General features: G+C 55.5%; 1 protein-coding gene across 3 annotated transcripts; it reads left to right on the top strand.

The window, feature by feature from the left end:
• The first annotated feature begins 2,444 nt into the window (after positions 1–2,444).
• On the top strand, positions 2,445–27,415 carry WDR5 (WD repeat domain 5). 3 transcript variants are annotated; one of them, XM_069477056.1, is made up of 14 exons: positions 2,445–4,377; positions 7,358–7,521; positions 8,562–8,670; positions 9,042–9,115; positions 9,657–9,746; positions 9,947–10,036; positions 10,235–10,315; positions 14,924–14,979; positions 18,932–18,978; positions 21,614–21,689; positions 23,093–23,126; positions 23,461–23,535; positions 24,237–24,324; positions 25,539–27,415. In XM_069477056.1, exons 2-14 carry the CDS (start codon positions 7,441–7,443, stop codon positions 25,637–25,639), a joined length of 1,002 nt encoding a protein of 333 aa, XP_069333157.1. In that variant the 5' UTR covers positions 2,445–4,377; positions 7,358–7,440; the 3' UTR covers positions 25,640–27,415. The 3 variants fall into 3 exon arrangements, with proteins under 3 accessions (XP_069333157.1, XP_069333155.1, XP_069333156.1); XM_069477054.1 differs by having other exon boundaries at positions 2,446–4,377; positions 10,235–10,318; XM_069477055.1 differs by lacking the exon at positions 2,445–4,377 and adding an exon at positions 4,707–5,153 and having other exon boundaries at positions 10,235–10,318.
• Positions 27,416–27,559: the final 144 nt, after the last annotated feature.

Raw genomic sequence — 27,559 nt, 5'->3', positions numbered from 1 at the left:
TGTGCTCTCCTCCTCAGCCCCTGGGCTGCCCCTTCAGTGCCCCAGGTGAGGGGCGCACCCCAAGCCAGCAGGCTCAGCCACTCACGGGCCACCCCTTTCCTTGGCTACCCACCCCTCTGCCTTCGTTCCTGCTGCTCTACCCAGTCAGGGTGCTCGTGGGTCTTATCCCAGAGACAGTTCAGCCCCCGAAGTCCCGGACACAACGTGGACCTGCAGCGCAGGGCTGACGCAGCCCAGCCAAGAGGGCGGGAACCGATGCTGGAGCAGACGTGGTGGAAGGGGCGGAAGGGGCGGACCGCACAGCTGCTGTGGGTCGGTCACGCTGCGACCACGTCCTCACACGGAGATGGGCCGGAGTGACTGACAGACACGCGCAAGCCACTGTCACTTGCTTTCTGTGTGACCTTGGGTGAGTCACAGGGGCTCTCGGACCCCCTTTCCTCATCTGTGAAAGTGAGACTAGCTCCCCGGTTTGGGGTGAACGAGACTGAACCCACAGTCCTCAGGCGCGTGGAAGGCACACAGTGGCGGGAAGAACAGCTGTGGTGGACTTTAACGACTCGGACGAATGGAAATAGTTTGGCGTGACCGGGAAGCACAGCTGGGACACTAGCAGCCAGACTTACAGTCCTTAAAAATGACCTCGTAACCACTGTTGCACTATCCAAAAAAAACTCTAAACCATTTGAAAAGTCCCTTGGTGTTTTGGGCCTCTGAGTTCTATCTGGCCTGTCATGGCGCCGCGCCTTCCTCGCGGGTCTTTGTCGGGACCCTCCCCAACCGAGGCGGCGACTTGCCCCAGGACCGAGGTGGGAGGGATGTGCAGACCGCACCAGGTGCGCATTCCTGGGATTCCTGCTAGGAGACCCGCCCAGCCGCCGGCTAGACTGCTGCCCCCCGCTTCGCTTCCGGGGGTGGCTGAGCTCCCCGCTCCACCTGGAGGCAGAGGCGGCCACCCAAGGAGACAGCCAGGCCTGGAGTCAGGTGGAAGGTGAGGGCGGGTGGGCTCAGTCCTGGGGACTTCGAAGCAAGTTTAGCTTAGGTTTGAATCCCACAGGAAGCAAAAGCGAACAGTCCACGATTCATTTATCCCAGGATGCCAGCAGGGACTTAGGGCCCTTGAGGAAGGGACAGCCCAGGTGACCGACTGTCCAGGTTTACTGGGGACTGAGGGGCTGCCAGGGATGGGGACTTTCCATCCTGAAACCAGCACAGTGCCAGGTAAAACGGATTGTTGGTCACCCCAGACAGGGGCCCCAGAGGGGTCACCTTAGAGGCGGCAAGGGGAGGGGCTGTGGAGGAGGGAGGTGCTTCCTAGCTGGTGGGAAGGAGGGAATCTGCTCTGAGGAAGAAACCCCACAATCTGTGTGTCAAGAGCAAGATGGGTTCTTCCCGTCAAACCTGCTCTTCCTGCACTGGGGAAACTGAGGCCAGGGGAGGAAGAGAAGGATGGTGGCACACTGAGGACTGGGAAGCTTTCTGGACACCTACGTTGAGAGCGGCCAACCTGACCCAGGATGAAGCTGTCGGCTGAAGGCCCCTGATGGGTTACTGGGGAGGCCCTGGGGACATGAATGTCCCCAACTGGCTGTCCTGCCATAGAGACCAGGGGAAAAGGAATTTTGCATGAGATCCCACTGACCTGGGCTGGCAGGGAGCAGCAGGGTCTCTGGGCAGCATCAGCAGCTCCTGTAACAGTGGCTGAGCGGAGGTGGCTGGCAGTTCTGGAAATCCGGCCAGCAGCTCCTGGAAACCCTGGGTCCTGGGCATCTCCCATGTCTCTCAGCTTCCACCACCCAACCTCATCAACTGCCCTTGGAACCCGCTACCCCTCAATGCTCTGGGCTGGCATTAAAGGGCCAGCGCTTCCCCAGCTGCCTGCTGCAGGGGCACCATGGCATTCCCCAAATGGCCGTTCCTCTGCCACCGCCTGCCTGGCTGCCCTCTCCGAGTTTGGCAGTCCACTCATCCCTAGGTGACAACATATGGTTTTTCAGAAGCATCAAGTCTGATGAGAAGGCGATGTTCCTAATTTCAGCTCTGCCGTAGCCACGGACCCTCCCGCCTGCTCCTGCTCCCACAGTTCAGGTTCTGACGGTGTGCCCACTGGCTGTGGGTCCTCTCTGAGTCTCACCTTCCTCATTGTAAAATGGGGTTAATACACGCACCCATGTTGCAAGCTTGTGAGGATGCAAGGAGAAATGCAATGAAGTGAACACAGAATCCGGCACCCAAGTGCTCAATTAATGCTAGATGTTACTCCCGCCCTCCTGTGCCAACTGGAGGCCCCGGCTCAGCCAGGCCTGGGGAACACTGACCCAGGCATTACAATGAAGTTTGTTTCCACTGAGGAGGAGCTGAGGCCATGAAGATACAGCTGGAAGACTCCCCGGGTCCAGGGACTGGGGAGGAAGCCCAAGTGGACACTGGCTGGCAGGGTTCCCAGGGAAGGAGAGCCTGGTGGGGGGACCTGGGCCAGTGGGAAGATGCCCAGACAGGCTCAGACTGTGGGGCTAATCAGAGAGCTTTGAGTGGGGGTGGGGAGGAACCTTCCCCCCTTTTCCAGAAATGTCACATTTGTAAAAATTGTGCACAGAAACGGTTTCATTTACCAATTTGCTCCTGGTGGCCAAAGCACAGTTAATTGTTCTGAAAAGCAAATCTCCAACATGTTTTTCCTTCTTCTGTGGTTCTTATTCTCTTTTCCATTTGCACCTGTGATTTTTTTCTGAGCCTGACAGCATTTTGGGAGGGATATAAAAGGATTTAAGACTTGGGCAATAAAGCAAATTACTTGCTTTTGTTAAACTGCTCTTCACTCCGTGTCATTTGGTTTCGGAATTTTAGCTGTGACTGCAAGGATGGGGATTGCAAAAACACTCAACAGAATTAGAGGATTTTCTCACTTTCACTAGAAGGCTTCATCTCCTGGGGGAGGAAGGCCAGATCAATTCACCTGGGAGTGGATGTTGGGGACTTGGTTTGAGTTCCGAGGATCTGGGAGGGACCCTTGTCCTGCTCTGCCTGGCAGGTCAAAGGCCTGAAGGGACTTTAGCTTCGGGGCCAGAACCTGAGCTGCAGGAGACGGGCTCTGGCAAACTCGTCAGCAGAGTTTGGATTTGGACCGGAGGGCAACGGAAGTGACAGGTCAGAGCTGGGTCTGGCAGCAGAGGCTTGGAAAGGGCCAGGTGGGAGGCGGGGCAGGGCCGGAGAGAAGGGGTCGGAGCTGAGAGCTGATGCGGGGATTCCCGCCCCGCAGCCAGTGGGCGGAGGTAGAGGCGGCCTTACTTCACCCCAGCTGGCTGTGTAGACCTGCGATTGTCACCGCCTTAGGCTGCAGGTGCCCGGCTCCCAGGCCTCGTGGGAACGCAGAGCCACCGGACCAGACAGGGACCCTCTCTGCGTCCTTCCTGCGAGGGGGACTCCGGACCAACGGCCCCTTCCGGCTGGCTCCTGTATCCATGACAACCGCACACCTCAGTTCCCCGGGCGTTTCCATTTCAAATGCTCTGCCTCTTTGTTCGCACAGCACTCCGCGTTCCCATTTTTAGTGGGAACCGGGACGCGTCCCGTCCTGCGGGCCTGCGCCGGGCCGGGGGACCCCAGAGCCCCGCGGGCGGCGAAGGGGGACGCGCAGGAGTTGGGGCATGCGGCCCGCTGCCCTGCAGAGGGAGGTGGCGCCGCCCGCCCGGGAGGCCGCCGGTGCCCGCGACCGGCTGTCTGTGCGGCGCCCTAGTCCCCAGGCCAGGGCGGAAGCAGGTGTGGCCGCCGTGGGCCCTTCGCGCCAGGAGGCCCGCGGGAGGGACCCTTGGCGAGTCCGGGCCTTTGAAAGCCGGGTTCCCGGTCTAAAGGGTAGGCAGCGTCGGTGCCTCTCCCGAGCGTGGGGGTGTCGCCTGGTACCTACTCGAGGACACCCTGCCGGGCAGGTGCCGTCCAGGTGCGCGCCGGCCCGGACGCGCGGTGTGCGGGCGTGCTCCCTTCCTGCAAGTGCAAGGGGCACGCTGGCACTTTGCTGTGGGCGTTAGCATGCTTTCATCCTTAGAGAGTGAAGGAGAAGAAGGGTCTGCACCAGCCCAATTTTGGGTTCAATGCTTTGAAGCAGAAGTGCGCGCCGCACGCTGCCCCTTTAAGGCGTTGAGGTGCCCGAGATATTCCGGCCCTTGCCGCTGCCCGTAGCGCCTCTCCGAGAGGCCGGCTTTGTGCACTCGCCCCGCCCATGGACAACGCCCCTCCCCTCGCGCACGCGCATTGCCGCTCCCCACGCTGCCTGGCGCCCGCTCGAGCGCCGCCTCGTCAAGCTCGGTCCGCGCTCCCGCCCAGGCGGCGGCTGACGCGACGCCCTGAGCTCCCGGCCTCGCCGCCGCCGCGGCCCGGCAGGTAAGCGGGCGGCCGCCCGGCCCGGCGGGCACAAGGCGGGCGGCGGGGCGACGCCGGGGGCCCCCCACACCGCCCCCGGCCGCCGCACGTGTTCCCTGCCGGGCCTCGGGCCGGGCCCAGCCCAGGCGCTGTCCCGCCGCGGCGGTCCCCGGGCGCCCGGACTGCCCCCTGCGCGGGGCGGGCCCTCCTTGGAGACGCCGCTTGTCGGGCCCCCGGCGGCTCCCGCTCCGGCCCCTCCCTTGCGCCCCGCCCGCGGGGTCCTTCCTCCCCGTGCCCGCGGGTGCGCCCGGCTCGCGTCCGCCGCCCGTGTCCCGCCGGCCCGCTGACAGGACCTGAACCCGGGTTTGGGATGTCGGAACTTCCTTTTCCCGCGGCCAACGTGTCCTCCCTCACATGTCCCTTTTCTGCCCACCCCACGGAAAGCCCCGGACCCCCGAGCGCACGCAGTTCCTGGACGGGGCGCGCTTCCCCGCCTGCGGCAGTGCCCCCAGGCCGACCCCGCTGCTCGGCCTGGCAGCCTCGCGGCAGCCAGGCGACATCCCTTGCCGCGGAGAGTCTGGGGTGGGGGTCCTCTGTCACCAGGGAGAGCCCCTCCTTGTGCAGGCCTCAGGCCACTGCTGGTCGCGTCTGCAGAGCCATTTTGCCTGCTGTTACCAGACACTCTTTACTATCCTCGTCGTGCAACTTGCTACCCCCCGCCCGTTTACCTCTCTCCTCAAAGGCTTTTGTAAGCTTTCAGTCTGGCGGGTGCTGTCCGAGCCCCATAGGGAAGGCAGGTAGGTGAGCAGACAGCCAGCTGTGGCAAGGTACTCGTAGGACACGGGTGCATCCAACAGCCAAGGTGGGCAAAGTGATGGTCCCAACTCTGTTGTTGGCCATTTGCGAGTCACCTGGGTGCCTGTTTATAATGCAGATCACTTCCTGTTTTTGCACACCTGTGGACTGCAGTATCTGGGCTGGAGCCCAGGGATCTGCATTTGACACGTAGTCCAGGAGAGCATGCTGACGTTTGGTTGCTCGACCTCAGGTGGTCAGGCTTACCTGGACAGGCTCACCTGGACGAAAAGCTGTGGCCGCTAAGAGGGGCAGCACCTGTGGAGGCCAGCTGCCTTGCCTGCAACCACCTCAACTCATGCCCCTCCTTCATGAGATCAAGTCCCTAACCTGCTTCCCTTTTGCCTCAAAACAGCTGTTCCACAGAAACACCTGAGTGTGGAAAGTGCCAAGCCCTGGGCTCCACCCAAGAAACTTGGTCTGTTGGATCAAGAAATCACATTCTTAAAAGTCAGGCTGACTTTTTTTTAAACATGTTAATGTTTTTTGAGCGCAAAGGGTTGGGCTGGTTGGGCACCATTTCTGTAAGACCACCTATCTATCTGTTCCTCAGACAGCACCCAGGTGTTTGCAGTAGTCACCTCTCACCTCCAGGTGAGCCTCACCTCATGCTAGTTTAGATCCCCTGCACTGCCTCTTGCACCCCTGAGAGTGTAGAGACCAGCCGCTGAAGCCTCTTCGGTTCCCTCTGGTGTTTGACGTGGGTAGGGTGCCAGCACACTTCGCTCAGTTCTTGCCCTGGTCTGGCTTTCTCACAGTAGGGCCTTTGAAACAGACTTGCCAGCTCCTTTCTTTGCTTGGGTTTCCTTAGCTCCCCTCTCCCCTCTGCTTGTACATCCTGCAGAGGAGTAGGCAGCAGTTGGGTTAAATGGGCACGGCCAGTTGCACTGGAGATAAGCACCGAGTGGCTGGCGTTGACTGAGCACCAGCTTTGTACCAGCACCTTGTCCCCTGGGCAGCTCTACAGGACCTCCTGCCCCCGACCCCCCCATGGTATTTGACCTTTCGCTGCAGCGTGGTCCATCCTTGGGCTGGTAATCTTTGCTGCAGGTGAAATGGAGCTGTGGCCACACCTGTTCTCTGTCCCCTAGGTGTTGTAATTTCTCTTCCTTCCTCTGGGATGAAGACTTTGAGACATGCTCTTTTTTGATGGCTTCCATTTCGCCTTATAAGGAGCCTGTGCAAGACTTCAGTTTTCAGCCCCAAGCTAGAATTGACAGTGTGTAGAGTCGTTAGATTAATGGCAGTGCCAGCTTCTGGGGTTTGTATGGCCACTGAAATTTGCAAGCATGTCTCATTGGCTCTCCTTTTTAGCAATGCTGTCCCTCGCTTCTGAATAATCTGGTGGCTTTATGAGATGTATTCAAGTAAGGAGATCTGTCCCTGTGGTAGAGGAAACTAGTCACTGCGCGATTTGGATAGTTCCCCGTCGTTACGCTGAAACTGAGCTGCAGTCTTTTTTCCCTCCTCTGCAGCATGGGTCTCGAGTGCAGTGGCAGTGCTGGACTCCAGGCTGTTTCCAGAAGGCAGGACGTGGAAACTCTAGCTGGCAGAGCTGGCTCTGGTTTCCTCTTGTTGCTGTCTTGTGGTACCTGACTAGGGATGAGAGCCCTGTGAACTGTTACCATTCTGGAAGGCACCTCACCTCTGCAGCCTGTGCATAGCAACAGTGGAGCCTCCCCGGGATGCACTAGCTCCTGTTTTCAAACATGGTCATTAACGTGATTGCCTCATTCGGGGAGCCTGTTAGGATTTGGACATGTTCCCAAACTTCTACCCCCTGAAGCTTAGTCTTGTCATTTGGCATGTTAGTTTTCTGTCAGGAAACCTTTCGGTTTTTCAATATGTCAAGGGCTCCTTGAAGAAAATTGCATTTTGTTTGCACAAACTATGCCACATCCCTACAAACATCTGCGTGACAAAATAGGAAGCACCCTTGAGGTCTTTCATTATGATCAGGAAACGGGGAGAGCAGGGGTATCTTAGTGGAGCAGCTGAAAAGTGTTAGCATGGAGTTAGGGCGATAGATTCCCCATTTTGGAACAGTTGATTTGCTACAGGGCTCAATATGGTGATCAAATGTTTTCTTGTTTATCTTTTTTCCTGGAAATCAATTTTTAAAAACATGATATGTTTATTGGCCTAGGCCCCCACCCTAGGTCTCGGCTAGCAGAACGCCTCTTTCCACTGTGACTCCAGCCACGTCCCCTGCGAGGTGGGCTTCAGAGCATGGCGACAGAGGAGAAGAAGCCTGAGACCGAGGCTGCCAGGGCACAGCCGACCCCTTCCTCCTCTGCCACTCAGAGCAAGGTGCTTGCCTAGGGGCTCCTGGGGCGCCTCCCAGGGGCAAATATGCTAAGGGATTCTTGGAAACGTTAAGCCCATAAGTGGTCTCCCCTACTAAGTTAAACATCTCTGCCAATTTTTATTCATTGGTCACATACCTAATGAATGCTTGTTGCATGCTGTGTCAGGGATGCCCAAACCTGTCACCCAGTTTAGAGGAGGCTTCATCAGATACAGATTCTTGGTCCTGATTGTAAGAGTCTGTGTGGCACCGAGAAACCATCTCTTCAGAAGCACCTCCACCCTGTCCCACGACGCTGACACAGGCAGGCCTGCAGGCCCCTCCTGTGGAGCTCTGACAAAGGGAGCAGTGCCTTCAGGGGTGCTTGGGGGAGGCCAGAGTTTGGGTGGGAGAAGGGCTAGGCTGGAGCTGGTGGGGACCCCTGTGATGGGGCAGGGTCGGAGGTGGGGTTCGGGTGGGGTGGTGCCTCGAGGGCCTTGAACATTGCTAGCTCGATGGTGGAAACTGAGGTGGGAACTAGAGGAGAAGCGGGGGGTTTCTGAGGGGAAAATAATGGGCTCAGATTTACACATGTTCAGGTTAACACATTGAACGTGTGTGTGCTACACTAGAAAAAAATCTTTTTTCCCTGGGGCCGTGGTGTTTTATTAAAACAAATGATCCTTTCTAATTTGTTATTTTTTAATCGTTTTCTGTGCATGAGTTATATGCAATGCAATCCATGTTTTTGGAATTAAATTGTAGATATTGTAATAATGAGAACATCAACAAGTAAGATTTTCACCAACCCACTGCAGGGTTTTTCATCATGCGGCCCTGGGCTCAAAACTAGCCTGAGTTAAATACAACTCACATGGCAGTCAATGTATTAAAAAGTGACATCCAAATGAAGACTTCTGTTAGGCACTTGGCATATGGATTTGGAGTGCCAAATATCTGAGCTTAAAATTAAACTTCAAGAGTCAAATCCAAAGGGGTAATCTGTTGAACTGGACAGTGGTGGTTACTGTTTGCTGATTAAGTTATGCTGTCTCTCCAACAGCCCACACCTGTTAAACCCAACTATGCTCTAAAGTTCACCCTTGCGGGCCACACCAAAGCAGTGTCCTCCGTGAAATTCAGCCCGAATGGAGAGTGGCTGGCAAGTTCATGTACGTAGCAGAGCATTTCAGCTGCCGGGGGCAGCTGGTCTGACCTGCAACCAGGAAACCAGGAAAGGGGCTGCGGGGGTGGCTTGCTTTCAGGACTGCCACTGAGTCGTCATAGAAGCTGCGTGTCCCTTTGCAGGAACCGTGGAGAAGTCAGTGCCTGTTGAAATTGTGCCCACTTTGAAGTGAAGGGGGTTCTTGGGGAGGGAGAGGGGACTGGCCCTTTCCTGCACGTGGCCATGCTTAGTGGGTTCCTGTGTAGTTCACCTCATGCTGATTACCAGGGGCTCACGTGGGGGAAGCCCAGGCTTGACTCTGGATGGCTGCACACCCATGTCCCACGCCGAGCCTCAGCCCGTTTTTCTTTCTTTCAGCTGCTGATAAACTCATTAAAATTTGGGGAGCATATGATGGAAAATTTGAGAAAACCATATCTGGTCACAAGCTGGTAGGTCCCAACTGTGTGGGGTGAAGTGGACTGTTAACAGGGTGGCCCCTGTCATCTAGGGTCAGGGGGGTCAGGCCCGTGTCGAGGGCCAGGTGTTCAGATGTAAGTTTTCCCCTGTGCTTTGTTGTACTTACTTGTCTCTTGTGGGTTGGTTTGTTTTTCCTTTTTTTTTTTTTCCTGTCACTCAGACTGGAGTGCAGTGGCGTCATCATGGCTCACTACAGCCTTGAACTTCTGGGCTCAAACAGTCCTCCTGCCTCAGCCTCCCAAAGAGCTGGGACTACAGGCATGAGCCACTGCCCCGCCCCCTTGTGTTTTTAGTGCAAATGCCTTCGACGTCCACAGACGAGTTTCTGCTGTCTGTGAGGCTTGGCAGAACCACAGAGCCTGTTTGTTCCTCTGGGGCTGTGCTGTGTGTCCTCCGTGTGGTTCACACCAGCCGGGGAACTTCTGAGGGGTTGGTGGGAGTTTGGGATTTTGACCTTTGCTGGCTGGGCGTGACTTGTCCTGCCAAGATGGTGACCACATTATTTCTCCCAAGGGAATATCTGATGTAGCCTGGTCGTCAGATTCCAACCTCCTTGTTTCTGCTTCAGATGACAAAACCTTGAAAATATGGGACGTGAGCTCGGTGAGCAGCACTTGGTGCTCTTCTCCCAGGGAAGACTGGCTGCGGGGGGCAAAGGGCTGGGGCTGAGTTTGATTTGGGGAACAGCCAGTCACCAGCGGGGTGTCAGGTGTGCTTTGAAGCTGTTGATGAGTGTGGCCGGAAGCTGATATTTGGGGAAATAACCAGTGGGAATAACTTAATCTAATACTACTGTGTTTTAGGGAAAGTGTCTGAAAACCCTGAAGGGGCACAGTAATTATGTCTTTTGCTGTAACTTCAACCCCCAGTCCAACCTCATCGTCTCAGGCTCGGTAAGTGCAGCTGTTGTGTCTTCTCCGTGGGAGGTGATGTTGGGTGTGCGAGGTGGTTGTGTCTCACTGCACAGCACCGTGGGAAGGGTGAGTGGGCTTCAAGTCCTTTCTGTGCCGTTCCTGGGGAAGATGAGTCCTGGGGAATCCCGTCTTCTCTCCTTCTTCCTGTAGAATCACTTTAATCTCTTTTGTCTTCAGTTTGATGAAAGTGTGAGGATATGGGACGTGAAAACAGGGAAGTGCCTCAAGACTCTGCCAGCTCACTCAGATCCAGTCTCTGCTGTAAGTCCCTCTGACACCGGACATGGCCCGTGTCCAGCCGACTCCTGTTGCACAGCAGTCTAGAGTGAGGATCAGAGGTTGGGGGCTGGGGACCTGAGAGATCTCTTGGCCCTGCGTGCAGTGGGGGGACAGGTTAGGTGCCAGCAGGGTGCCCTGTGGTGAGGCCGTTTGTGTGGGCCGGGAGGCAGGTGGCCACAGGTGTCCGGCAACTGACACTTACAGGACAGGCAGCCTGGAAGGGCATTTGGGGCAGAGGGAGCTGTGTGTTGGGATGCGTGAGCACAGGGGAAATGGGAGTTCTGAGCATGGTTGGTGTTGGTGGAGGGGGTGGTGGGGCTGACCTAGTCGTGGGTGGGAGCTGTCAGAGCCCTCTGGAGGACAAACTCTGTGTGTGGACATGTCCTGCCGTTTTGCAGACGCCATCTGCAAAACAAGTGGATGAGAGTTAAACTACATGCAGTATCACAAATTGCTCCTTTTGAAAAAATGGCCAAAAGTTTCCTTTGTTAACAAAGAGCTTGAGGTGGTTTCTTAGCCAAGCTTGCCTTTTTCAAGAAGTAGAAGGAATCATGCGTACGGTTTGTTCATTATTGCCCAGCAGATGTGCTTTCATGTTCTAGCATCCTGGTGGTGCGTGATTTTAAGCACTTTTACCCTTGGAAGGCTTTTGCCGAGCTGAGACACCAGGCAAAGCCCTGGTATGTACAGGACACATAGTGTGTCTGGGCCGAGGTGGGCTGTGGAGTCTGGGACCTGCACACGGCCCCTGCGGGCCCAGAGTCACCGCTGTTGCAAAAGGCTGTTCACTGTGGAGGTGATGCCGTACAGGCCTGGCCCTTGCTACCAGTCCCTTGCCCTCCAGGGCACGTGGAGTCACAGAGCAGAACTGACTTCTAGACTAGGGGTGGCAAACGAATACCCGTGAAGACGCCAGAAAAATCGGTTTGATTAATGGCCCCTGAGTTGAAAGAAAGAGTTCTGTGAGCATCCTAGTGGTCCAGGGTGGCTGCAGGTGGAACTCCCAGATAATAGGATTGTAAATGTCTTGGTTTCCTACAAAAGTGATGTTTGCTCATTTAAAAAAAATCCAGGCCGGGCGTGGTGGCTAATGCTTGTAATCCCAGCACTTTGGGAGGCAGAGGCAGGAGGATTGCCTGAGGCCAGGAGTTCGAGACCAGCCTGAGCAAGAGCAAAACCCGTCTCTACAAAATATAAAAAAAATCAGCCAGGCTGGGCATGGTGGCTCACGCCTGTAAATCCTAGCACTCTGGGAGGCTGGGGCAGGAGAATTGCTCAAGGTCAGGAGTTCAAAACCAGCCTGGGCAGGAGTGAAACCCCGTCTCTACTAAAAATAGAAAGAAATTAGCCAGACAACTAAAAATATATAGGAAAAATCAGCCAGGCATGGTGGTGCATGTCTGTAGTCCCAGCTACTTAGGAGGCTGAGGCAGGAGGATTGCTTGAGCCCAGGAGTTTGAGGTTGCTGTGAGCTAGGCTGATGCCATGGGACTCTAGCCTGGGCAACAGAGTGAGACTCTGTCTCAAAAAAAAAAAAAAAAAAAATATTAGCCAGACGTTGTGGTATATGCCTATAGTCCCAGCCACCTGGGCGGCTGGCTGAAGCAGGAGGATCACTTTAGCCGAGGAGTTTAGTGTTGCGGTGAGCTACGATGACACCGCTGCACTCTAGCTCAGGCGACAGAGCAAGACCCTGTATCCAAAAACAGGCGAGCAAACATGGAAAATAGAAACTCAGAATCTCCCCAGCTCCCACCCCGTGTCAGCGGCCGAGTGGTTGGTCTGTCCCTCTGGGTCTTCTGCTTTGTGTTTCTGAAGCTGTATTTTCCAGTCCAGCTCGTTCCTGTTCACTCTGTAGTAGCAGTGATGCTGCAGCACAGCCGCTGTTCCGCAGCCGTCTCCGCTGCAGAGGGCTGTCTGGGGTGTCTTTGATGTCGGTGCCTGCCCCTGCCCGTGGGCCGCTGGTGCGGGCTGCTGTGTGGGGAGGTAACATTTGCCAGTCACCCCTCTAGTGCTTGTGTGTAATTTTCACTTTTACAAAAAGGAGCGAATTGAACATCTTGTTTGCACGGCTTTGCGTGCTCGTGTGGCGGTTTCTGCAGGATGACTTTTGGAAGGGGAAACTCCGTGTCATTATGTACATTTAGTTTTTTAACAGGTGTATTTTGGAGCTTTAGAGACTTCGAGGCAGGTGGCCACTCTGCTGCCTGCCTTCCGTCGCTGTCTACTGCTTTGGTGCAGGCCCTGTCCCCTTTTGCTCCTCAGCTGAAGGGCCCTCAGACCGCGCATCTGCAGCCTCACCCCACACTAAGCAGTGGGCTGCCCCTTCTCCAGAGCCTCCACACTGCTCGTCTGCTCCAGGGCGCCCAGAGCGCCCTTTGGACTGTTTATCTGAGGCGACTTGTCCCCTGTTGGGTTCTTTCCTGTTGCTTTGTTTATTTCTTTACAGCGCTTACTTTTTGGCTGTCTTCTAGAATGTACGGTATAGGTTGTATGGCTCCTCACACCTGAACTTTGGTTGAATGGAAAAGCCAGGCCATGTTTGCCAGTGGGTGGTATTTGGACATGGTTAGGAAGCTGGCGCCAAGCACAGCACAGGACTGGTGGTGTGAGTTTTGGGGGCCCGTGTGGACTCATTGCCATCTGGCACAGTGGACTTGCTACGAGCCTGTGTTACACATTTAAGATAGGGATGAATGTGGTTAGGTGATCGCGGTGAGTTAGGAGAGTACTTTTGAGATGGTGACAGTTAAGGAACTGTTGGTGCCAGAGCAGCCTGTCGGTAGAGCTGGTGGAAATAGGGTGCAAACAATTGCTAATAAGCTCTCCAGTGTCTCCTGGAGAGCATCTTTGAGAGCCACGCTGTCCGGCATGGTGGCCACCAGCCACATGTGGCAGCCCAGCGCCGCACATGTGAGCTGCTGTACGCCTTTAGGCTTCAGAGACCTAGGGCAGCAGAGTGGAATGTAAGGTATCTTGTCATAATTTTTAATATTATGTGTTGAAATATTAATAATATTTTAGATACATTGGGTTAAACTCTATTAAACTAATTTCTCCTGGATTTTTTACTTCTCTAATGCATCTACTAGAAAGCTTAAAGTTATACCCACGGCTGGCAGTGCTCTTGTCGAGTCCAGCCTAGCGCTTCTCCAGGTGTGTTCCCCAGACCGGCAACGGCAGCATCCCCTGGGAGCGAGTGTGAAATGCACGTCCTGGACCGCAGCCCAGTCAGAAGCTCTGGGGTGGGGCCCGGGAGTCCGAGCCTTCACAGCTTGCAGGTGTTTCTGGTGCATGCAGATTGGCGTCCGGGGACACGTGGCAATGTCTGGAGACAGTTTGGGTTGTCACAACTAGATGCTCCTGGCATCTGGTGAGGAAAGGACAAGGTTGCTGTTACGCAGGACAGCTCCCCACGGCACAGAAGAGTCTGGCCTAAAACGTTATGGTGCTGAGAGCCAGAAACTCTGGTCTGGACAGGAGAAGCAAACAGACGGCCTCGGCCCCATCCCTGAATAGCTAAACCAGGGCTTCCTTGTGCAGCTTAATTTCACATAGGAAACGTTTCACTGATAGCATGAAACCAGACAGTTTCCAAAAGGTGTGGCTTGTGTGTAAGAAGGCTTGTTCTGGGTCCCATCTGCCTAGGACTCAAATAAAAATGATAGAAATTGGTTATGATCCTTAGCTCCTGATGTCGTGATTACATTTATTCCCAGTAAGATTCACCTGGAAAAAATAATAAAAAAAACCAAATAAATGGATTGTAAGAAAAGGACCGTTGTCCAGTTGCAGTTTCTTTGTATATTAGGCCTGCAGATAAAACCGGTGATCTGGAAACACCGTAGGTCAGCGTGCAGGGACCCACAGCAGTCGGAGCCTCGCCTATTCTGAGACGGAAGGGTTGGAGCGGCCTGGATCTCATTTCCGTCTCGTCTGAAAAGGAGGAGCGGGGCCTCCACCAGCCAGTGTCCCTGGCCTCAGAGCGTCTGGGCCTCTGGTTTCCTGGTAGCCGTCAGTGAGTGGGTGATACGCAAGTGAGAAGCTCTGGAGTTCCCTTCCCATGGTGGTGACTGATCAGGGGGTGTTTCCCTGCTGGTTTTTATCGTTTCTTTTTTACTGCTGGCTCAGGGAAAGTTATTCTGAGCCACATCGACCTTGTCGGGCTGTGCTCCTGCCAGCCGAGACCGGCAGACTTGGAACCTGCCCCTCTTTTCACGGAGCCATGTGCAGCGTGGTTGGTGGTGCTAGTTCTTTTCAGCAGTACATTTCGTAGCTTTTACGTGATTTAAATACTCAAGACATAGTTTGAGGTTGATCTTTCTTTTTATGGTGTCCGTCATAAACCAAACTGCTTCAGACGCCAGGGGAGAATGGTTGTTGTGTGCGTTTGCACCCGTGTCTGAGTGTGTTCAGGATACCTGTGGAGCGAAAGTTGGAGCCGGGTCTGTGGCTCCAGTGTGCGCTGGGACGTGCATTTCCTGCTGTCCTGTGTGTTCTGGAAGAGCAGGCCCGTTCAGGTGAGCAGCAGTCTGTTGATGGCTTGAAAGTAAGTTTCTTTTTTCCCTCCCACTCATTAATTCTCAGGTTCACTTTAATCGTGATGGATCCTTGATAGTTTCAAGTAGCTACGATGGTCTTTGGTAAGTAGAAAACCTTTACTTCATTTAATGATCAAATACTAACAGCCTATTCTTGCACTTTTCCAGCCTCTGGGGGTACAGCAGTGAAAAAAAGAGACGCAAGTCCTTAACGTCCAGAAGCTTACACTCTAGCGGGGCTACAGACCTGTGCAGATATGATTCCGGGGGCACTGAGGGGTCGGTGTGGCTGGGAGCCTCCCGCTGCAGGTAGGCGCACACTCGAGCTCTTCACGAGCTCCTGGAGAAGGGGCGGTTGGACCCCTGGAGGTGAAAGATGTGCAGGTACGGGAGGATTTTGAGAGTGTATCATCTTGCCCCATCGAGGAAATGTCAGAGTCCTGGACAGGTGAATCGGAACAGATCCCGGCACAGGGAAAGGCGGGAGGCAGAGGGACGTGGTTTCCTGGAGAGTCCCCACCTGGGGCTGAGTGGATGATGCTTCTGGAACCGGGCGTCTGTACTGTGTGTCCAGGGTCTGCAGGAGACACGGCGGAGAACGAGGAAGAAAATGTTTAAACTTAGCTCAGCAGCATTCATAATGGGAGCAGGTGTGGGGAGTGAGAACATTTGGGTTGTATTTTGGGTGGGGAGGGCTTAGCGTCCTAGCATGTTCAGGTGTCACTAGGGAGGACGGGACCGTGGCAGCTACTGGCCGAGTTGAAGACCTTAGTAGGACTTCCTGGTTGGGCTGCCGGGAACCCTCAGGTGAAAACTTGCACCGGCCAGGGCAGAGGGACGTGTGATAAAGCAGGTGGAGTTTGTGGAAAAGAGTTAGAGACCTCAGTACACTAGGGAGCATAGTAGCCAGAAGATAGAAGATACAAACTAGAAATATGAGGAGAACTTGATTTAAAATTGTTTGAGTGTTTTTAATATTTCTTTTAGACTTTGACCTAAGAGGACTTGAGACTTAGCGAATCTGGACGATACCATTAGCTTCACTGCATATAGAGTATAGTGTATCCTACAAGCACAAAGTAGATTTGTTTTGTTTTGTTTTTTTTTTTAGTAAAAATTTTATTTAGCAATAAGGTAACATAATTCTTTCAAAGTAAAAATGGGAAGCACCTTTAAAGCTTCCTTTCCAGCTGTGCAGGTGAGGGTGTGCACTGGGGCCCTGGACGTGCACCTCTCACTGTTTCCAGTCTGACTCTCCGAGGAGTGTTGGTGCCACGAGCCCCAGAGGGTCACGGTCTGTGGTCAGCGTGCAGGTCCCATCGTGAGTCTTGGCTAGATGGGTCTGGAGGGAGGTGACTGCAGGTCAGTTACGCCTGGGACGCCTGGTCACCAGCCTGTCCACAGGCTCTGCGGCGCACAGGTCCAGGCCCTCACCTGCAGGGTTCGAGCTCTGGGTCCAGCACTGTGACAGTGTTTGGGGCCAAGGTCACCTGGATGTGTGGCGGCACAAACGAGGTTATCTGGGGCCCTGCGTTGGCTGAGATTAAAGCTGTAATCCACACTTGACCGTTTACCAGTTTAAGGGATGCAACTCGGACACAGCCAGATGGAAGAGGTGCACAGGGCAGGCCGTGGCGTGCGAGGTGCGAGCTGCCGGGACTCTCGGGGCACAGTCTCCTGGCACCTGTGTGTTCCCCGACCCTTTCTTAAGAGCACGGAGCAGTCTTGGAATCACTCGTGGACTTGGCTCTCAGAACTTTCTAAAGAAATGAGAAAAAAATGTACCAAAGAAACTGGGAGGGAATTTATAAAATTAAAATAAGGTGTATTTTTTGGTAAGGCCAATAGTTAAAACTATCATATGCCCAATTATGGAAAAAGCAAAAATAAGTAAGATTGGAAATAGGAAGTGGGTGGGAAAACTGCAGGTCAGGGAGGAGTCAAGAAGAGTAAGTGCGTCTGTCCCTGACAGCCCTGGGCTCTAGGGAGGCAGTTCACCAGGAGGCGGGACCTCGACGGGCCAGTCACCACTGAAGAGACTGGAAAATGGCATTGGAGTCCTGAAAATATTGTCAGTCCCTGGGATTTATACCTGAATCCAGTTAAGTAACAGAAACTCGTAAGGTCATGTAAACTATTCCAGACCACAGGAAAAGCCGAGGTTCCCTTACTCATTTTAGGGATCTGGCATGACCCTGCTACCCAAAAGAGGGGACCTCACTCGGGAATATTGTGCCAGATTCCAAAGAAAATACTAGCAAACTGAATCCAGCAGTGTATCAGAAAGTAATATTCGATGAGTGAGCAAGTGTATCGACTAATGAAAGAATTATAGTAACAGGAACATCAGGAAACCTATAATCTAATTGTATCAACAAATTAAAGGCAAATATCCATATACTTTATCGGGAGAGGCTGGAAAGACACCTGAGAGTACCCAGCAGCCGCTCCTAATAACCCTTCAGCGAGAAAAGCCGATGTCGTTTGCTGTTTACTGGGAACTAATAACTTTCCTAGTAGATGGTGACATGCTAAGACTATTTCTGCTAAAGTCGGGCAAAACAGGCATGCCCGTTTCCTGTTACTCAGCGTTGTTGGGAGCTTCTAATTAATGTGATAAGAAAATGAAAATAATTGAAAATTGGATAGAGATTTATCTCTTTGTAGATGGTATGTTTGTGTGTTTTAAAATTAAAAGCCACCACCATTGTGCTTTTCAAATATTCACTTGTTTAACTTACGACGTGGGTACTTGGCTGTGGCCATCCCATCCCTACTTTTCAGCAGCGACAACACTTGCCAGTTGTCCCTCAGCTGGTGACAGAGCAGGATACAGACCATGTGGTAGCTCTGAACTCTGGGCTTAGAACCGCCAGGCTGTGCTGGCTACAGAACGTGATCGTGTGTCTGGCAAAGTCAATGCTTGAAAAGTGACTGTTTTTCTCAGTTGAGGAAAACATTCAGCTAGCGCAACAGGGACGGAAATGCTGAGAGTTTTAGGAACATGTTCAATAAGAAAGCAGGACGGACCCACAGAGGAAGTGACAAAGTCTAACTGAAAGGGCACGCCGAGGAGTCAAGGCTCGGGAGACAAGTCACACGTCCACTTCCTCGGTGGTGGCTGAGCGTCTGCGGTCCTGAGCGCAGTTGCATTTAGAATCCCTCCAGGGCATCTGTGGAACTGGATAAAGCGAATTTAGGATCCACAGAGAAGCACAATGGAGCTGTTTGCTGACAGAATTGAGAAAACGGACTCAGGGGGAGAGCTGCCACTTTTGAAGTTTAAACCCTGAGCTGTGGTGGCTGCAGCACAGTGTGGTCTTGTTCCTGGAACATCTGCAGTGTGGGTGGGACGGCGGGAGGCTCAGAGATGAGAGTGCCGTGGGGCCGCTGCCCGTGCCGGGAGTGACAGGGAAGGGGTCATCGCCCTGGGACAGAGTCAGTGCCCAGGGGAGGGCGCACAGACACTGGCAGAGAGTGGGACGGGGGACATGTTGCTTGGCAAGTCGTCTGTTCCGAGCCAGCGCCACTGCTGAGGGCTGCAGAAGTGTAGGTGCTCACACACGCAGGCTCTGCTTCCAAAATGCGTCTGTTTCGGCAAAAATCACAGAAACCCTGAAACTGGAAGGATGGAAGGGCCTGGCCCCTCCATTCAGGGAATAGTGGTCTTCGACTATGTTCTCTCGCTCCTTAACTAAAGGGATGTCTGGAAAATTGCATACCGTACTCTAATTTTTGTATTTGAAAGGAGCCCTCCCCTCGTGACTGCGTGCTGGAGTGTGTGCGCGGAGAGGCCTGCAAGGAAGGCTGTGGGCGCCCCCGTCGACCTGGAAGGGCGGGCCGGTGGGCAGTGCTCGTGGGCGAGACACCCGTGGTCTGGGTGCATGGAGCGTGTGTGGGCTGTGTACAGTCTAGTCCTTGGAAGATAAGAGAATAATTAAATGCACTCGGGGGAAAGCGTCTCAGTCCTAGAACTTGTATCTGGCTCATAGTAGCGAGCACAATCCTTTGGTAACTTGCTTCCTCAAACTATTTTGTTCTTTTTGCTTTGAAGTCGCATTTGGGACACCGCCTCTGGCCAGTGCCTGAAGACGCTCATCGGTGAGTGCTGGGCTCTCGTTTCCCGGCCGGGGGTTTCCTCTGTGTCTGCAGACCTGCCAGGGGGGACTGCCGTGGTCTCTCCTGCCCTTGTTCTTGGAGATTTTCCTGGAAGCCAGCCTTTTCCATGAGTTAATCATTTCTCCTCTGTCCTGGGTCTGCTCCCTTTGGGAGGAATCTTCCTCCTTTTCTGACCGCTCCCACCAGTTCCCTCTTGACGGCCAAGTCTGGGGCCGTGGGTTAGTGCCCTCGCAGGCCTGGACCGTCCAGCCTTGCTGGGGACTGCGGCAGTGACCCCCTTGAGCCCTCTGTGCTGGCAGCTCTGGAGCCCCTGCTACTGCTGTGTTCACCTCCAGGGTGGTTCCTTGGGAGACACAGCTGAGCCCCTGCCCTAGAGCGTCCCTTTCTGCCGGGGCTGCTGCCCAGGTGGGCGGAGGTGTCCTGGGAGCAGGGATGGGCCTGAGGACTGTGCCTTGGGGATGAGGAGGGGAAGGAAAGACCTGCATGGGCTGGGCAGCCGGCCTTGGCGGGCGTGTGGCTGGAGGGCAGGTGATGGGCCTTTACGAGGGAGCTGGGAGGGGCAGTGTTAGCATTTGTGAAGGCTGATGAGCTTGGGCCAGCCGGGAGGTCAGAGTTCCAGGTTAGAAGCGTTCCAGGTTAGAAGCGCAGGGTGGGGCGGGCCTGCTATCTAGAGTAGGGTGGGCTGTGGTCCCCTGGGGCATCTGCCAGGTCCATGCGTGAGGAGGGAGCTGGGTGGTGAGAGAGGGAGATGGGCCCACCTGGGGAGGTGCTGCCTCCTGAGCTCCTCTTCCCTCCCTAGGCTGTCATGGGAGCAAGGCCCACCCCAGTCTGCCTGGCCTGCTCTGATAACCTGCCGCAGAGTGGGCAGCTTAAACAGCAGGGATTTATTTTCTCATGGTCCTGGAGGCTGGAAGTCAAAGACCAGGGTGTCTGTGGGGTTGGTTTCTCCTGAGACCTCTCTCCTTGGCTTGCAGACAGCCGCCTCCTCCCTGCATCCTCACCTGGCTGTGCCCTGATGTCTGTATGTCCAAATTTCCTCCTCTTAGAAGGACACCAGTGAGATTGGACAGGGGCCCACCCTAAGGGCCTCATTTTCACGTAATCATGTCTTTGAAGGCTCAGTCTCCACATACCTTCTGAGGTTCTGGGGCTTAGGGCTTGAACATGAGGTTGGGGGGCACAGGTCATTGCTCACAGGGGCCTTTGAGGTTCTCTTGCTCTTGAGGCCCCCCTCTGCTGTATGTCCTCGTTCTGACAGCAAAGTCACACTGTGTCAGTCAGTGTCTTGCGTAGAGGCCTGGTGTTGGTGGCCCTGCCCGGTAGGATGGTGGCCCCCTCAAGCTGCCGCCTGGTGTGCCTCGTGTTGCTGCTTGCTGTCATGGTAACTCCTGCAGGTAGGGGTGTATCCCCACCTTACAGAGAGGCCGCTTGCCCAGCCCAGAGCCACACGGCAAATGCGTGCCGTGGCCGGGGTCAGCCCAGGCACTGGGTGGTTTGCACGCCCGCTGAGCGCAGGGCCCAGGGTCGGGGAGGAGGGGTCGAGGGTAGTTTTCCCATCTGATTTCTCCTTCTGTCTTCACCGAGACAGGTCAGCTGGTAAACTTCCAGTCACGCTTCGCCATAGTAGCTTGGTTAGACGTAGTGGGCACTGTTTGGCACCCCTGAATCCAGTGGGCCCTCGTGGTGACCGAGGCCAGGCTGCCTGATGCAGTGTGACCCCGGGCGAGGGCCCGAGGGCTTCACACCGACTCCTGTGCCTTTTCAGTGTGTTTGACCGGCCCGTGGGAGTGGAAGCCCCGGGTGCCTGGTGGGGCCCGGCGTCCCCCTCGTGGTAATGCCGTGTGCTGCGTCCTTTCTGGTGCTTGGGACACACCGGCACATGTGCACGCTCGGGGGGCCCCGGTTGGCGAGACAGACCCACTCGGGGTGCACCTCCTGGAACTCCCTCCTCTGCACCCAGGCGAGGGGAGTACGCCTTCCTCCCACCCTGGGGATTAAATAGGATTATTACGTCCTAGAAACTCTGGCCTTTGTTGGCAATTTCCGGGTGTGTTGACTCCCCAGCTGTGTGAGGAAGGGCGGCTGTCCCTGCGTCCCCAGGGCCCCCGGGGTGAAGCTTTCTACCTAGAGTGGTAGAGCAAAGATGTGGGTGCAGTGTCACAAAGGTTGGATGGAGGGACGTGAGAGTCTCCTGCTGTCGTAACTAAGCAACAGGAGGGCATCTGGAATGGTTACCCAGGTGACTTTGCTCCTAGTTGAGGGGGGGGGTTCCTCAGTCCAGCTGGGTATTTGCAAACCACCTTCCGTCAGGTAGTCAGTGTCCCGCATCCTCTCATGTCCAGTGCTGAGGAGGCCTGGTGACCTGCGTGTGGCTTGCCGTAGGCTGTGTTCCTAAAGTCCCTTGTCAGAGGTGCCCTTGGGGCCATGGGCTTGAGGCATCGAGAACCCTCCCGTGCAAGTGGCGGGCGAAGGTGTGGGCGGCTCCGTGGTGGTGTTGGCACTGGTGGCACTGCCCTCACTCAGACGCCCACGCGGGTGACGGGGAGCGGGTCCTGTCTCTCCTCCCGGCACAGCCGCCAGCACCGACCCAGTGTCAGCCTGTCTGTTTTCGATGCAGATGACGATAACCCCCCAGTGTCTTTCGTGAAGTTCTCTCCGAACGGCAAATACATCCTGGCTGCCACGCTGGACAAGTAAGTGCAAGTAAGGTGGCCTCCCTGCTAGGGACGCCTGTCCCTTCCCAGCAGGAGACTTTGGAGAGGGTGCTGCTCTTGGTACCAGATCCGGACTCCTGCTGGAGCCCAGGCTGCGGGGATGGGGCTGTTAGGCTAGAAGGAAGGCTCCCGCCCGTCCGCTGGAGGCCGGATTTGTGGTCTGAGGAGGATTTGGGATGTAGTTTTCTCGTTGAGTGGCTGTGACCAGGGGTGGGCACAGCCTTCCTGCATGGAGGACCGTGTAGGACGGGTATCCTCGGGTCCTTTCTGGTTCTGACCTCTGAGCACCTCAATTTTACCTGTGACAAAACTATGGGACAGAGTTTTGGTTGTGTAAACTGTCACCCTCCCGGGTGGCCATTCAGCCCTGGCCTCTCCCCGTGGGGGCCCTGTGGGACCACCATGCTGCAGCTTCTCTGAGGGCCGCGTGGTCGGCCTTGTCCCCGGCCAGCCCCTGGTGGTCGGGGCAAGTTCCTGCCCCTAGGATGAGTAGAGTGTTGGAGATGTCTATTCTGCATGTTTCTGGAACCAAGACAACTTCCATGTCCTTGTGAGGCCGACCATGGACTGATTTAGAACCACAACAGCTGCTTCCTTTTTAAAAGTCTGTCTTTGCTTGTGTTTTAATATGTGAAACTTTTTAGTTTCAAAGTGTAGATTGAAAGAAATAAAAATATTTCACCCAGAATATGGCATTCTGACATGCTGGACTGACTGAAGGAGCCGCGAGGTCTCTGATCTCCCCACACCATCAGCTCTCCCCACGTGGCTGCTTTCTTACCTGCCTGAGGTCCAGACCCACCCGGACAAAAGTTGTTGTTTTCTCCCCCTCCCTGTAACACCAGGAATGTGACCACACCTGAGCAGACTCTTTAAGAAAATAATGTCCCTTCAAATAGTCCCTCAGGGGATATTTACCAGTTAACCCTTGTTCCCCACCCATTAGTCCTCCCTAGTATTCTTTTACTGCCCCTCAGCAGAATTCTTCTTTCCCTCCCATCACTCATTTTATCCAAAAGTTGTGTAAGCTTCTGAACGCCATTGGGGAGTTGAATCCTCATTTTCTGGGGGCTTCTGTGTATGGATGTTAAAATAAATTTTATAATTTTTCTCTTACTAAAAAAAAAGTCCGTCATTGAACTACAAATATTTGGGGTTCTTACGTCATGTTCTTGGATGTCATCAAGTCACTGGACTTTGTTGACCTGGGGGGCCCGCCCTGCTGTGCGGGGGACCCTCACTTTGATGGGGGAGGAGGTTCCAGCCCCGCTGGCTTTGCACCTGAAGCTGGTGGTTGCTGCGATGTGGCGGCCGCAGAGTGGGGTGCAGTGGTGAGGGATGCCCCCGGAAGCTACTGCTCACCCCCTCTCTCTGTCTTCCAGCACCCTGAAGCTCTGGGACTACAGCAAGGGGAAGGTGAGCTCCCACGAAGGTGCGATTGTCATGGAGGCCTGGGCCTGTGTCGCGTCTTGGCCGTGGCGGTAGCAGAGCTGACTCCCGGCAGCCCAGCGGGAGGGAGCTGGGAAAGCCGCCCCCACCGAGTTGGTTTGGTGCAGATTTCTGAAAGGCCTGGGCGCTTGCAGATTGCCAGTCTGCAAGTCAAAGCGTTGACTGTGTGGGCTTTGTAGCCGTATACATTTAGAGTAATTTTCAGAACCAGCTAGTGGTAAAGTGCCCACGCTTAGCACTTAGAATTATCCAGCACGCAGGGCAATAGTGACCTGTGCCTCGCCTGTCCCTGCCGTTGCAGTGCCTGAAGACCTACACTGGCCACAAGAATGAGAAGTACTGCATATTTGCCAATTTCTCCGTCACTGGTGGGAAGGTGAGTTTCCCCCACCTGAGAAGCTTCTCACACCTTCCCAACTCGTGAGCGGCCACACCCGCTAGGGGTTGCTTTATACTCGCAGCGATGCCTTTCTGTGCCCACAAAACAAATAGTCGTTTTCTGTTTTAACCAAAGTGAAATTACACCTTGCCAAGTATTGGCGCTGCTTCGGCTGCGTGTGTCGGGGACACTTTCTCCTCGAGCCACCTCACTCTCTGTAAGGGAGACGAGATTCTGTTGTCGGGCTGTGCGAGAGTGGGTTGGCTGGCACCTTCCTAGTGAGTCGGGAGCGACGCGCTGGCTCTGCTGCCCCCTCCCCTCCCAGGCCCTCCTGCCCCGGGGCGGGCGGTGGGGGAGCGCGTGGTCTCAGCGCTCTTCTCTCACTTTTGTCCTCAGTCGAGGTGGGGATTGACTAAGAGTAGGGGTGACACTTGGCTGAGATGTGAGTGACAAAGTCAGAAAATGGTAATTTGGGAAAACATCCTCTGGCTTGGCTGCTTTTCTGGTGGCAGGTGGGTCTTGGCCGTCTGCGTGTGGCCAGGCGTGGGGAGAAGGGAGCTGCAGGCCGGGCTGGAGCCGAGTGGGGCTTTTGTTTGGGTTCACAGAGCGGGGTGAGGACTGGCTTGGGGTTCTGGCCCTTCTACACGTGTGGACTCTGACCTGGCTTTTCTCGCTCCATCCTCCCTGCCGTTACCCAGTGGATCGTGTCTGGCTCGGAGGATAACCTTGTTTACATTTGGAACCTTCAGACAAAAGAGATTGTACAGAAATTACAAGGCCACACAGGTGAGCGCCTGTTGTAGGAGCCGCACGCCACTCGCTGATTTCGTGGTGGCTCAAGAAGAAAGTTGTGTGGTGTACCACCTGCTCCCTCTTCCTCCTCAGCCCTCTGGTGGCCCTGGAGGGGCACTGCCCATTCTGGAGCCTGCTGCCAAGTGCCCTTGCCCGGGGTCACCGGGCAGGTTGGGGCTGGTCCTGACTCAGCCTGGCTCCTGGCATCCCCCTCCTTTTCGGGTCCTGCCAGGTGTCCTGGTCCAGAAAGTGCGTGTTGCTCTGCGCCTGCTTGGGCGGGCGAGGTCGTGCCTCTGTCCCACTTGGTGGCGAGCTGTTTCCTCCTCCAGGGACGGGGAGGCCACCCGCACCCTGTCCTGGAGGCTCTGGCTCTTTCAGGGCCGCTGGTTCCCATCCCCAGGCAGATCCCGGCTTCACGAGGCCGGGTGGGCTCCGACCGGGTGGGCTCCTGCCGGTCCCCGGTCCTGGCTGTCCTCGAAGGCCGCTGCTGCCTCCTCACTGCCTCTACCTGAACTGGCCCTTCCCTGGGGTCGGTGAGGGCAGGGGCGCTGCAGCCCTGTGGGATTCTAGGGCAGTGTTGCCCTCTCTTGCCTGAGGTGAGCAGCTCCACCCAGGCCGGGAGGGGACTGACATCCTGGGGCCACTGTGCACCCTCCATGTTGGGCCTGGGCTGCTGCTGCCTCCTCCACCCTTGCAGGAGATAGCACTGCAGTTGACGGAAAAGCGTTAGATAAGATGTCCCTGCTGAGGGGGTGGACGTGCCTTTGAGGGGCAGACGCAGCCCCGCAGGGTGCTTTGGGGGCCAGCAGTGGTGGGAGGCGGTGGGAGTGGGTGGCCCTGGGTCTAGCTGAGATAGGGGCATTGTCCACAAAGAACTGAGGACCGTAGTGGGTCTGTTCCCATGGGGTGGGCTTCTGGCCAGTGGTGCTGCAGAGCGCCTCCCTGTGGGCACCGTGGCTGGTGCTGCCTTGCGGCCATGCCGCCCAGCCGTCCCACACTTGTGCCTGTTCCTGCCCTGCCCTCCAGGCTGCCTGAGCCGAGCAGGAGGTGGGCGGCCAGGAGGTGGGCGGCCGTGCTCGTTGCTGCCCTGAAACCACCTCGTGGTGGGGGGTGGTCAGGGCTGGGTGAGGCCTCGTCCTCCTGGGGGGCAGTAGGGTGGCGCCCCCCCAGGACGAGGGGAGCACTCCTGACGGTCTCCTTCTTTTCAGATGTTGTGATCTCCACAGCTTGTCACCCGACAGAGAACATCATCGCCTCAGCTGCACTAGAAAACGACAAAACAATTAAGCTGTGGAAGAGCGACTGCTAAGTCCTTGGCGCCACACGAGAGACTGTCAGGAAGTTGACTTGGATTGGCAAGAAAAGTGGGTGTCGAGGGGGCCCCCCGGGTCTGGCCCGGGGATCTGGGCGGGGCCTGACGTGAGCCGCCTCCTCCTTGAAGATGATTTGGCCGCGGGGAAAGTGTGGATGACCAGAAAGTTCTAAAAGTTGCTGGTGACATTTCTTGCCAATTCGCTAACACTGTCTAGGGAGGTGTTCCTACTCTGTATCGTGTTCACACAAGAGTGGAGAAAAATTTTTAATTTTTTATTACAAGAAGGTGAAGTTCAATTTATGATGAGTTGTGTTTTTTCCAGTAAATGTTCTGTATCTTTTGATATTCTCTGCCCCAGTGCGCCCGCTGTGACCCGTCTCCACCACCCGGCTCTGGCCTGCCGGCCTCTGCCGCCGTGTGCTCCGCGGCCTGGCCCCGTCTGTCTGGTAGGTGCTCTGAGACGCGGCTCCAGCTGTGCGTCGGTTCCCGCCTGTACTGGTTCCCGGCGTATTTTCAAGTCTTTCTGGAAACACAGCGTTGTAAGGTTATTCGTGTAGAGCCTTGTGTGTCCTGGGAGTGCGTAGCTCGTGCGCTGACAGCGTGGAGCTCAGTGTCCCCTGTTTGTCTCACCGATGTTCATACCACGGGCAGCACCACAAGCTGTAATAAAAGGAGGGATTTTGTGAACGGTGTGGCACCTGCGTCCTCATGCGAAGCGTGTCCGCACTCGGCCTTTTTAGAGAACGTCTCACAATGGGCAGGAGGCTGGAAGGATTTCTCTGGAAAGGCGGATGCCCTGGCTGCTGCACCCACCCTCACTCTCAGGCCTTTCCCTGCGAGGTCACGGTGGTTAGGTAGTGGGCTGGCAGGAGCAGGGGGTGTCCCAAGGAGCCAGGCTGCTCAGTCTCCCTTGGGAGCCTTGGAGGCAGCCCCAGTGCAGGAGGCTTCCGGGTCCCCATGTCCAGGTCTGACTCCTGCGAGCCCAGGTTCCATGCTGTCTCTGGGCGGCCCCTGTGGGGGTTGGGTGTTCTTCACAGCCTGCCCTGCCTGCCCCCACCCACCCCTCTGCGGCTTCTTGGTGCTCACTGCACAGCGGGGTTGCAGCTGCCGCCTGCCTGCAGGGGTGTGGCCTGGGACTTTGCGGTGGAGGCTGCTGTGCGCAGCCAGGAGGGTGGCTCTGTCCTGCTGGCACAGCTGGGTGGGCCACTGGCACCCGGAAGGCAGTCAGTTCCGGGTCTGCAGATGGCACCGGCCTCAGCCCAGCAGCTCCGCCTCGTCAGGGCCCGGAGTCCACGGTTGGGTTCTGGGCAACCCCGTCGGCCTTCAGTGGGATGGAGTGAGTGGGGCCCCGGCCAGGCCTCCTGGGGATCCTCTGGCGGCACAGGGTGAAGAAGCCGATCGAAGCCCTGTGGAAATAAGCTGCTGGCGGTTTCCCCAGCCCTGCCTTTTGGAAGTAGGTGTGTACATGAGTTAACTGAGAAGTGAATTGCCACAGCAGAATGGGTTGGGTTTTGTCCTTCGCACTCAGGGTCTGGGCCCTTGCGTTTGCAGCCTGTCCCAACAGACACCGGAAGGTCCCCGAGTCAATGTCCGTCACCCAGCTCTGGGACTTCCTAGGGGACCTTGAGGTTCTTCCAGCTTGGTTTGCTCTCGTGTCAGCTCACTCCCAGGAGGGGAAGGGGCGTGCTGCCGAGGGCTGTATCCCTGAATATAGTTTATTTTTTCTACATATGAATTCTCTGTTGTAGATTTATGTAAAAATACATTCTCTTTTTGAAAATAAACATTTTCACGTCTTCTAATTTTGTTTCCTAAGAATTGCTTAACATTCCCAAAACGTAGCTGTCACTTTGGGGAGGGAGGGTGGTTGCACGGGGCTTTATCCTAGGGGTGGGGTGGGCAGTGTCACCAGTG

This window comes from Eulemur rufifrons, chromosome 7, assembly GCF_041146395.1.
Source record: "Eulemur rufifrons isolate Redbay chromosome 7, OSU_ERuf_1, whole genome shotgun sequence".
NCBI classification, from domain to species: Eukaryota; Metazoa; Chordata; class Mammalia; order Primates; family Lemuridae; genus Eulemur; species Eulemur rufifrons.
This window is presented reverse-complemented; position numbering and strand designations above follow the sequence as displayed.

Excerpts from the sequence above, each read along its gene's own strand:
- WDR5 (XM_069477054.1), top strand. The coding sequence starts at position 7,441 with ATGGCGACAGAGGAGAAGAAGCCTGAGACCGAGGCTGCCAGGGCACAG. Across the intron at positions 9,116-9,656 it reads CCATATCTGGTCACAAGCTG|GGAATATCTGATGTAGCCTG; the intron begins GTAGGTCCCAAC and ends ATTTCTCCCAAG. Across the intron at positions 23,127-23,460 it reads GGGACTACAGCAAGGGGAAG|TGCCTGAAGACCTACACTGG; the intron begins GTGAGCTCCCAC and ends CTGCCGTTGCAG.